Raw genomic sequence first — 10,074 nt, 5'->3', positions numbered from 1 at the left:
TTTGACAGAAGCATTATAGTGATCATATGTAGGAGATGTCCATTTCCTTTACATGCACCTAATAACATGTATTAGCACCATTATAAAGTATATCTAAAGACATGTAGAATGCAAAAGAATACATAAAGGAAATCATGCACACTGATGATCTCTGCATCTGACATTGTCCAAACCTCAGTATCTACCATTCCATATACAGAATTCCCCTGCCCAATCTGTCTCCTTGGCTTTGATAGAACCACAGTTGGTGCTTCTGCCAGGCAAGTTAAAATAGCTTCTGGTGATGGCTGCAGTCGGAACGTGAGAGAAGAAGCATCAGCAGTGACTGGCACCCTGGTCATATTGTAGTGATTTTCATATAGGGAATTTGAAATGAATGGTGGGGTATTCTCAGACATAGTTTAGATATTGAGTAATGAGTGTTTTCAGGTTCAATTAGAGGGATTCACAAGCAGTGACAAAAGAGTTGTATTGTTTTGCTACACAAATAACAGAAACCACGGATATGCTGTTATCCGTGGGAATTTCATCCGTGGTATGGTATACGTGGGAAATTTTCATCCGTGGTATAGTTCCCATGGATCAGCCCATCCGTGCTAGACCCTAATTATGATGACTGCATCAGTGCATCACGTGAACTGCTACGTTACAAGAACTTACACACATTTTCTTGGTTTCCTTATTGTGCCTGCCTGCGACATATATACTCATAGGCTGCTACTGATAATACCAGTCATTATGTACGGATGTGAAGTTCCGCAAACGGGGTGCAATGCTTTCCAGCTCCAGGGAACCCATAAGCTTTAGTTGCTTTCGGAGGTTGCAGACCTTTGGTTTCCTTACAACCCTCTCTCGAAAGCGTTCGAGAGCTTCTATGTCAGAAAACCCAAGTTCCCTCGACACATACTGTAGCTCATGGCAATCTTTGATGGAGTCACAAAGGTGTCTCTTCCAGTCGAGAGTAGTGTGCCACGACCCATTGCAGAGGTCAACGACCTTGTACTCTTTGGATGTTTTGTCGAAGATAACGTTCCGCGGTTCAGGGTCATTGTGAGAAAATCCTAATGAGTGAATGCACACAAAAGAATTCAACACGGCGTATCTGTATATGATGTTAGTCATTACATTGGCATGCACAATGAGACGTAAAAGTCGACGCACTTCTCCTCAAGACTCTCTATCATACCATACGGCAGATTGATTGCCTCTCCTGCATCCTCGGTGATTAACACATACTTCGGAAGTAACGTATTGGAATTTGCATTAATTCCTGTGATACTATATAGTCCGTAGCACGTTGCTGTGCATTGCTCTATCCTCCTTCGTAGATTGGGTAGGTGGATTTTTCCCAGTTGGAAAATGCAGTAATTAACAAATTCGTCGTAGACGTCCTGGGAAACGTTTCTCTCCTCCCCTCGTTGTGCTTTCCACGAGGTATCTACAACTTTGAGGGCGAAGAATTTTGGTTTCACGCCATGGGAAATGCTAGTAGTTGCCAATCTTGCCCGGTAGACGCGACCAGTTGCACCTCGTGCAATAGATTGGACTACTTCAAGGACAGGGGCTTCAGACGTTGGAAAGGGAGGGAATTGCACTCCCGGCTCAGGTACAAGTATTGTTTCTGAGCCAAAGAGGGTCCCACTCGCGCGAAGTGTCTAGAGATAGTCAGACCTGCATCTTGGTGAGAATGCAAAAAAGCACATACAATGCAGCTGCTATTCTTTATGTCCATCGAGTCCGGCACTCTAATCCTTGGTCTAAAAGGGCCAACCGAGTTCTCAAGGGCACTAGTTTGCAATGACAAGCGTTTGGTACCATGGCTACTGGAGCTTCCTTTGGTTGCCCCTTCACGGACCTTGCTAGAATATCTACTACTGCTAGTAGTGGTCCTGCTGGTTCCTGCACGATCTGACCCGGTACTCGGGCCAGCTCTTGGACCGCCGCCATCGCCATCACTGTCATCGGATTTGTTGTTCTGATCGACATAGTCCTCATCATCGTGGTTGCTTGGTTTGCGTTTCTTGCTTTTTGGGACCTCCTTGCCTTTTACATTTTTGATGTAGTCATCATAGTACTTACTAATGTCCGGCATTCGTACTTCTTCATGGCCCAATTCGACAAGGACTAAACCCAGCAAAACCCGGAAAACGTCTGACTTCCCATCTTGCTCAATAGCTTTCGTGTATGCAATACACGGCCGGCCAACCGGGTCCTCAAGAAGTCGAAGGACAATTAAGTGTTTGACACTCCCGAGCACAATCCACTTCTCACGAAAAATAAGTAAATACCAGATGGCCTAAATCTCAAAATCAGTTAACCCTTAGCTGATTCTACGGGTAGAATATGCGAACCTTGAGAAAAACATCATCCAGAGAGTTCTCCTTTTCAGTCATATTGACGTTGTGTATCTCTTGAGTGTATACTTTTTCCATGCATTGTTCCAAAACAGGCACTGTTTTCATTTCAACGAGGAATAGTTTTGCTTGGCTGTTGCCTTCAGAGATCATAATATCCACGTACTCGGCAGTATCCACTTTCGATTTATCGTGGTAGAACTGGGTTTCTGCCAGAATGTTGGTATGGAAAAGCTTTTCCGTAGTGTAACAGATAGAGTCAAGCAGTACATTCTTAAACCAATCTTTACTCTAAAGCCCGGGGCACCAAAACAGTCAGCAGTGACTGTAAGAAACATTTGGATAGAAATTTACATCATTCACATTACGTTGCTTCGACCACACAAGATGTCGAATCCCGTCCCACACTTCGCAAATTGGAGAGAACTTTGGTTGGAAGTTCAGCCACAATTGTTCTTCGTCAATAATTGGCAAGTTGTCAAGAGCTTTATCTGCAGCACCCATCAGTCGATCTGCAAGCTCGGGATCCTCAAAGGCCCATTGAGGGAGAGCAGCCCAAGCCATTCTTGCTACGTGGTCAGAATTAAGCCCAGCAGAGGAGATACTGGGCATTTTGACAGGCTCAAAGTCATTGTCCAAGCCTGCAGCGTCGATAGGGACAGTGTCATCATGACTGAAGTGAAAGACAGGCAAATTGAAGTATGCATTCTCTTTGAACCATTCGCTATTGACGCTCATAACGAGTGGTTGTGGTTAAGACCTCCGCGACACGGATAACACTATCCACGGATGAAATTCCCACGGTAACTACTGTAATAAGGATAAATGTTAATACTATTAATAATTTCTGTTCTTAACCTATAGTATTAGTTCTAATAAAATACTACTTTAAAGAGAGAGAGAAATTACATTATACATTAGACACTATCGATGAAAGGGAGGAGTTTTTCTCTAACAAGAATGTTTGAATTCTGGAAAATAATAAAATATCTAGTAAAAGACTTGTTTATACTGTAATTTCCCAGCATAATCCTTTTGGATTGTTTCAGTAGGAAGTGAGTGGACCACCACAAACCCCCAAATTTATGAACCCACTTTCATGTGTATATGGCAAGTGTGGAGAGTGATAGAAATATTGCAACTGAGAATTGTATTTTATTTTTATTTTCTACCGGTGCGTGAACGAAAACTACCAAATATAGCAATTGTAAGTGGACCGCAGTTAAGAGACTTGAAGTGTGCATCGTCCACCACAGCATCACCGCCCATTTGCCTGTCACTTTGCCAACCCTTTCCCCCCTTCCTTCTTTTCCTACCAACTCAGAGAAGGTATAAAAGGTATGTCTAGCGACAAATTACTACTATAAGTCAAGTCGTAGGAAAGATTACTGATGCTGATTTGACGAAGGTAGCTGGTTTTTGGGACACAGAACAAACTTTGTATGTGATGTCCTCTTCGGGATTACAACGCCGGCGAGCGGCGGGTGCCTCTTCTTCAGCGCAGGATGAGGAGTTCGGTGGGGCATGGTCTTCGACATCGACCTCCCGAAATGACGTTAATGGTAGCGGAGCGAGCAGTCCTGGGCCAACGACGCCAAACGGAAATGGCATTGGGGGTGCAGTGCATGCGGGGACAGCGTTCGAAGGTGGGAGCAAGGTTGCGTACGACCCGCGAGACCTTGAGCTTGAGGATGCAGAGGCGAGGTCGGCTGGAGGCAAGATGCCGAGGTTGACTATCATGGAGGAGGTTTTGTTGCTTGGGATCAAGGATAAACAGGTGCGTGCGAGTGCAGCTTCGTTTTGCGGTCAGGTCGTTGTGCTCACGTATCGATCGCTTACTGCTTAGGGTTACCTGTCGTTTTGGAACGATAATATCTCGTATGCGCTACGAGGGTGTATACTGATCGAACTGGCTCTTCGACGACGTATCGCCATCTCACGCGACCCCGCACGAAAACGAGTTCCACTGTCTGAACGTGTTGTTGAAGTCCTCGATGCACGACCTACAGGTGAAACTCTTCTTGACGAAGCGCTCCGGATGATGGTTGCGACCTCTGCACATCAAACTGCTTCCGTTGCGCCTGCATCATCAACGGCAACGGCATCTGCTGCGACCCAGCCGGAATTCATCTCCGTTAATACCTGGATAGATCTACTCAGTGGAGAGACGTGGAATCTTATGAAGATCGGCTTCCAACTCAAACAAGTACGCGAACGACTTGCGAAGGGGCTCGTCGACAAAGGCGTCTTGCGCACTGAAAAACGAAATTTCTTGTTATTCGATATGGCAACTCATCCAGTTGCAGACGCGAGAACGAAAGAAGGGATCGTGAGGAGGGTGACGACCTTGCTTAGTGCGCAAACACGTGCTGTCCCACCAGCTGCGTTGGGGAAGGAAGGTGAACAGTGTAGGGCTATGAGAGCGGTGGCGTTATGTTGTGCTTCGTACGCTGCGAGTGTGTTGGATAATTGTTTCACGAGACTTACGTATGAGGATCGTGAAGCTGCGTTTTCGCGTGCTGAGGATATACTTGGCGAGTTTGCTGCTTGGCCATTTGGTGCATCGTCATCATCATCAAGCTCAGGTCCGAGTGCGCGTCGACGAGAAGGGACAAAAATTGGGACAGGCAGTAGTGGAGGGAGTGGTACACCTGGGCGAGAGAGCATATTGGGTCTCGTTGATGCCGTCAAAGGGGAGATGCACACCACCGGTCCTGGAGTGAGCGATGGTGAGGATCGATGTTTCGAGTTAATTGCTGCGGTGTTGGATGTCCTCTCTCGTCTAGATTCTTTACTATGACTCTTTGTCCTATGTTTCTTCTGTCTTTAATCTTGCTCTCATCAATATATATTTCAATTACACTCTCTTCACCCCTTTTTCGTATAATCGCTGTTTTTTCTTTTCTATTGGTTCTTGTATAAAAATAATTTGCGGGTATCATATTGCAACGGTGGAGTCATGGCAAGAGGGTCTAGAATAGCGAGATATCCGAGGGATGATTATGTTTATAATGCTGGTCTAGACACGTGCGATCAAATAAATCAATGAGCGTGGAATGCATCTAAGTGGCAATGCAAAGAATGAATCTAATAAGTTAGAGTAAAATATCCAAGCACAACAATAATCGAAGAAGCGTAAAGCGCGGAAACGATGTCGAGCAAGTGAGTGCACCTGTTAATCCATCTGAAAGGTCTTGAGTTAGTAGCAGGTCAGCGTCAGGAAACAAGGACGACTACGCACATCGATGAAAGAAGAAATACTGGTGGGTCTTCCATGATTCCCCTCCCCTGCACCATTATTTCTACTTCGTCTGTGAATGTCGCTATCGCTGAAAGCTCGCGGACGAGAACGAGGCCGGGTTTCTTTTCCTCGTAAAGACAGCGGTGCCGTCGACGAAAAAGGCGAATAACGTGGGCTCATAGGAGAGAAATAATCAAGAAGGCGGTGTTCAGGGATCGATGCAAGAGCGGAATGGGGGTAACGCATGCGCGGAGATCGGGCGCTGCTCCTGGGAGATGGTGATAGAGTACTTGAAGAAGTCGTTGGGATACCAATTCTTGGCCGCACAGGACGGGAGCGCGAGCTCCCTGGAATGGATGATGAGGACGACGTGCGGAGCGGTGCTGGGCGAGGTCCGCGTAACCGGCGGTTGCGGGCTGTCATGGGGTCTCTCGGGCTTTGATGCTGTTGAGCGGAAGCGGCGGCTCGGAGGAGCTCTTCTTCCCCGTAAAAGAGCGGGCTAGAAGATCGCTCTTCAGATGGCGAAGCCCTGAGGCTGACTGGAGACGAAGAGCCTTGTTGCCATTCACTGTCGTGTGCGTTATCCGCACTGTCGTAACTGCCATCTTCGCCATGCAAACGCGTAGCAGCGTCCAAAGATTGGTATACTTCCAAGTCGGGAGAATCGGAGGAAGGCGATGCTGCGGATCGCTCTTGACGAATCTCCACGTCATGGCGATCAATGGAAGCATGTGCGGTCCCCGCACCTCGCGTGCTGGATGGGAAATTGCTGTTCGAAGAACTTCTTAAGTACGTGGCATCTGAAGGCGAAAGTTCTTCACGTTGCATCGGAACCCATGGCGACCAACTAATTCGCGGGTCCGGCAGGTCCAGTTGCGGCAAACGGAACGGATGCAATACTCCGGAGCGTCTATCCCTACTTCGTGCCGAACGTCGACTGTAATCTGAAGTCCGCGATGAACTGAGAACGGACGATGATGGAGAAACAGGATAGAAATCAAGTTCCTCTGTAAGATCCAATTCAAGCTGTCGACGCTGTTCGAGGTCACGATCCGGGGAACGGACGACAGCATGTTCGTCATCCGGGAAATCAGTATCGGTAGGGCTGGATGACGGCTGGATGAGTCTGACCTGCGAGCCATTAGGCCCATGTGGTGGCACTTCAGCAATTTGACCTCTGCTTGAACGCCTTTCCGTGGTCGATTGCCTTACGTCTGAAAGCTCCACCTCGTGGAATATCTCCCCTCTCGTCGCGCCCGCTTGCCCACCATCTCCATCTCTCGGAGACTCAATGTTGGGATCGCTCCGAGAGCTCCCTCTTCTCCCAAGCCTTAAAATTCTAAGTCCCTTAGATACCCTGTTTGCTGCCTGTCTTTGAGTAGGGCCGAATGATAAGATATTTGGCCGTGTGAAAAATATGAGCAGGACGTCAACGAGGCCGCCAAGTTTGAAAAGGGAAGCTGCTGCTGCAGTAAGACCGAACGGAACGTCATGGTCGATCTTAGAATCAGAGAAGTGGGAAGCAAAAGAAGTCCACCGAGTCGCAGAAAGCGGTAAAATGATGATCTATAACGGTACAATAATGAACGATTATGTCAGTCCGAGGAAGAGCAAACACACAGCTGAAACGTTGACATACAATGTAACAAAGTGGATACCAAAGCATCTTGTGTGCCTCACGCAATGGTAATGCCAGTCTGGCTTCCGACTCAGAATTTTCCAGGCTCGTCCCTGGCCCGTGCCGTCCTTGGCTCGCACGTCTGTCCCCGTTGCTGTCCGAATGAAAATTTCCAGACCGACAACAGCGACTCCATCTCATGAGTGTACTGAGGCTCCCACAAAGCCCGCCACCTTCCCACGTTCCTAATAAAGCACCCCTCAGGCGGAGAAATAAAAGTCCATAGACGATGCTGGAACCAAGGACCGCAACCCATGCAAAGACGTACGTGACCGCTCTAAATGCAATATGAGCAAGGCCGACGAAACACCACACTGGCGCAGGTGTGAAGAATGGCTCTAAGGGCGAAACCGAAACAGCAGGAATAACAACTAGCAAAATCTGTAGGAACGTGTTAGCATCACCCGGATGCTTGAATTATATTCTTACTTACGAGGAAAGCCCATATTCCTAGCAACGTGGAAAGCGCTATTATACGCGTCCTTGGTGGTGACCAATGGAAAAATATTACACGAAAAGTGTGTAATGCAATGGCCTGCGCAGGACAAATTAGGGACGGCGTAGAAAATAGCATGCTCACGAACCAAGGTTGACAGTGCAACGGCTGGCATTCCCAATTCCTCAAGACCACCTGTCGACCAGTAAGAGCTCATCGGTCAATTCATTTCGCGAGGGTAGAAACGAGATAACGAAGGAACCCGTTGGCCCCACGGGAATGAACGTACCTTGCGCTGAACAGAGGGCTCCGCACGTCGTGCGACCCTGAAACACCCATTTCAAGTTGAAAATTCCGCCAAGAGCCACCAACATGTCCGCGACAAGCAACGAAAGCTAAAAATGTTTCAGGATACCGTCAGGTACACAGAATTACTTTCTCCGAACGCACAAAGTACGCGTCAATGTCAGACTTTAGAAACACTAAGGACCCAGAATAGCGCGCCGACCGTACAACGTTCTTCTACAAAACAACATGAACGATTCATCCGAGAAACGAGCGATGAACGCACCACATAAAGTACCAAAGTTGTGAGAACCGCTAAGAACGAAAAGAACGAACAAACGATGATAAACTGATGATGTGAAGGTATTAGAATAAGCGTTAGGAACCAAAGACCGGCTGGACAAAGAAATACGCACCGCAAGACCGACTTGTTGCTCTTTAGACAGTTGTGTTAAGCAAGGATCGTGTTCAGATGTTTGAGCGAATACATGCTCGACGACCATTGAACGTCGAGCGACTCAATACAGGAAGGACATGCGCGTGTTGCGGGGTGGTTAACAAGATCTGACCCGGCTAGAAAAGAATAGAAGGACGGCAGAGGGAAGACAGGACGAAAATTTGCCGATGATAGAAGCTTAAAGGTAAAACCGGGGCTAGTGCACAGCTGATGATCACTGGACGAGACAGTCCGCAGGCGGGGGAGGAGCCGGCAATGATACCAAATAGTCGTAGCCAGTGATGCTGAGTGGATGCTGTGGAGAAGAACTACGGTCGCTACTGTGAGCGCGGCGCTGTGCGTCCGAGTTAACCGTGCACTGATATATCATGAAGTAACAAGTCATAGTACAAGATATCTTGGCCCATGCAGAGTACAAGAAACCGGAGGCGGAGGATTAAGCACTGCATGCGCCGGTGATGGGGCGATGCCGTTTTCATGTTGTTGCTCTTCGTCGAGAATGCCATGTTGACAGCGAAAGGACGACGAGAGGCGTAAGACAAGGGACGCATGCGCCATCAGATGCGGCTGTCGGGAGTTGGGCAGCTCCAGACTACGGAGCCATAGAGAGAGATTTGCTGCAGGGAGACGAGATGATCAAGGAGTACATCCATCGCGGCGCTGAAACACGACCGCGGACACTCTCCTCCGTTTCGTTGCTCTTACTTACTTACACTCTGCGCACCATCTCCGGGGTTATGTCAAAGAACAACGTCGATTGCGCGTCAAGCTAACCGTCACCGTCGTTGGAGACGAGTAGTTGGTGGCTTGTGGGAGCGACTCGGAGTGGCCACTGACAAGGGGGAAAGATTGGACATTGTGGGAATTGATTATGTCATGAAGTCCACCATATCTTCAGGTCGGACTAAAGCCTGTCTCAATTCATTATTATTGGCAAGGGAGACTTGCAGGAGAGTTGCAGCACAAAAAAGTGAGATGCCGAGAGTAGTGCAAGCCTCTGAATAATTGAGGACGAGACTTGCAAAAGACTTGCAGAGGCTTGTAACAAGTCATGAGATTTTAGTTTATGTTGATTTTGCAGAGGAAAATGAGAGGAATGACATAGTATTTCAAAGTCCGACAGCTCTGCAAGTCTCACAAGTGCTCAAGAGCACACTTGCAGACTTGCACAAAACTTGCACAGATTTCGTCTGTATTTGGCAACTATTAAGGTACATGTCATTTTTTTTGCACCCCAAACATCTCATGCCAATGTGCAAGTCTGCCTTGCTAATGAATTGAGACCAGCTTAATTCTGAACTGAACCTCAAATTGCTTATAATAAGTTATACTATTTACCATTTTGCCTTCTTCTGTTCTTGACTTTTTGTACTTCACTTTGTAAACCTGTAAATCCCTTTGCATAAGACAAGCTAACAAACTGTTTCATCCATTTATTATAAATTCACAATCTGTATAATCTTAGCTACAGCAAGAACCATTGACAATCGAAACAATGAACATCTTCTGACACTACCTATCGCTTCATACCCATTACTCTTGCCAGTCGTGCCCTGCCTTGTAATGGTGTTTGTGTTTTGTCATCAGCTTCAAATAAATCAACCAACAAAGTTAAACAAGACA

At 47.2% G+C, this 10,074-nt stretch overlaps 3 protein-coding genes across 3 annotated transcripts; 1 reads left to right on the top strand and 2 right to left on the bottom strand.

The window, feature by feature from the left end:
• Positions 1-717: 717 nt before the first annotated feature.
• FOMMEDRAFT_31226 (uncharacterized protein) lies at positions 718-3,092 on the bottom strand (the record flags this gene model as incomplete). Its single annotated transcript, XM_007270318.1, has 6 exons — positions 718-1,102; positions 1,162-1,655; positions 1,856-2,043; positions 2,080-2,296; positions 2,352-2,645; positions 2,709-3,092. 6 exons carry the CDS (start codon positions 3,090-3,092, stop codon positions 718-720), a joined length of 1,962 nt encoding a protein of 653 aa, XP_007270380.1.
• Positions 3,093-3,620: 528 nt separating this feature from the next.
• Positions 3,621-5,273, top strand: FOMMEDRAFT_23020 (GPP34-domain-containing protein). Its single transcript, XM_007270285.1, has 3 exons — positions 3,621-3,692; positions 3,763-4,131; positions 4,201-5,273. Exons 2-3 carry the CDS (start codon positions 3,802-3,804, stop codon positions 5,152-5,154), a joined length of 1,284 nt encoding a protein of 427 aa, XP_007270347.1. The 5' UTR covers positions 3,621-3,692; positions 3,763-3,801; the 3' UTR covers positions 5,155-5,273.
• A 530-nt stretch (positions 5,274-5,803) lies between these two features.
• FOMMEDRAFT_148710 (uncharacterized protein) lies at positions 5,804-8,669 on the bottom strand (the record flags this gene model as incomplete). Its single annotated transcript, XM_007270396.1, has 9 exons — positions 8,411-8,669; positions 8,281-8,343; positions 8,160-8,231; positions 7,999-8,104; positions 7,858-7,904; positions 7,707-7,808; positions 7,235-7,654; positions 5,999-7,161; positions 5,804-5,942 (listed from the first exon to the last, which is right to left on the bottom strand). Exons 1-9 carry the CDS (start codon positions 8,495-8,497, stop codon positions 5,804-5,806), a joined length of 2,199 nt encoding a protein of 732 aa, XP_007270458.1. The 5' UTR covers positions 8,498-8,669.
• Between the last annotated feature and the right edge of the window lie 1,405 nt (positions 8,670-10,074).

Source organism: Fomitiporia mediterranea (genome assembly GCF_000271605.1).
Source record: "Fomitiporia mediterranea MF3/22 unplaced genomic scaffold FOMMEscaffold_13, whole genome shotgun sequence".
Taxonomy (NCBI): Eukaryota; Fungi; Basidiomycota; class Agaricomycetes; order Hymenochaetales; family Hymenochaetaceae; genus Fomitiporia; species Fomitiporia mediterranea.
Note: the sequence above shows the minus strand (reverse complement) of the source record. Positions and strands in the feature narration are given on the sequence as shown.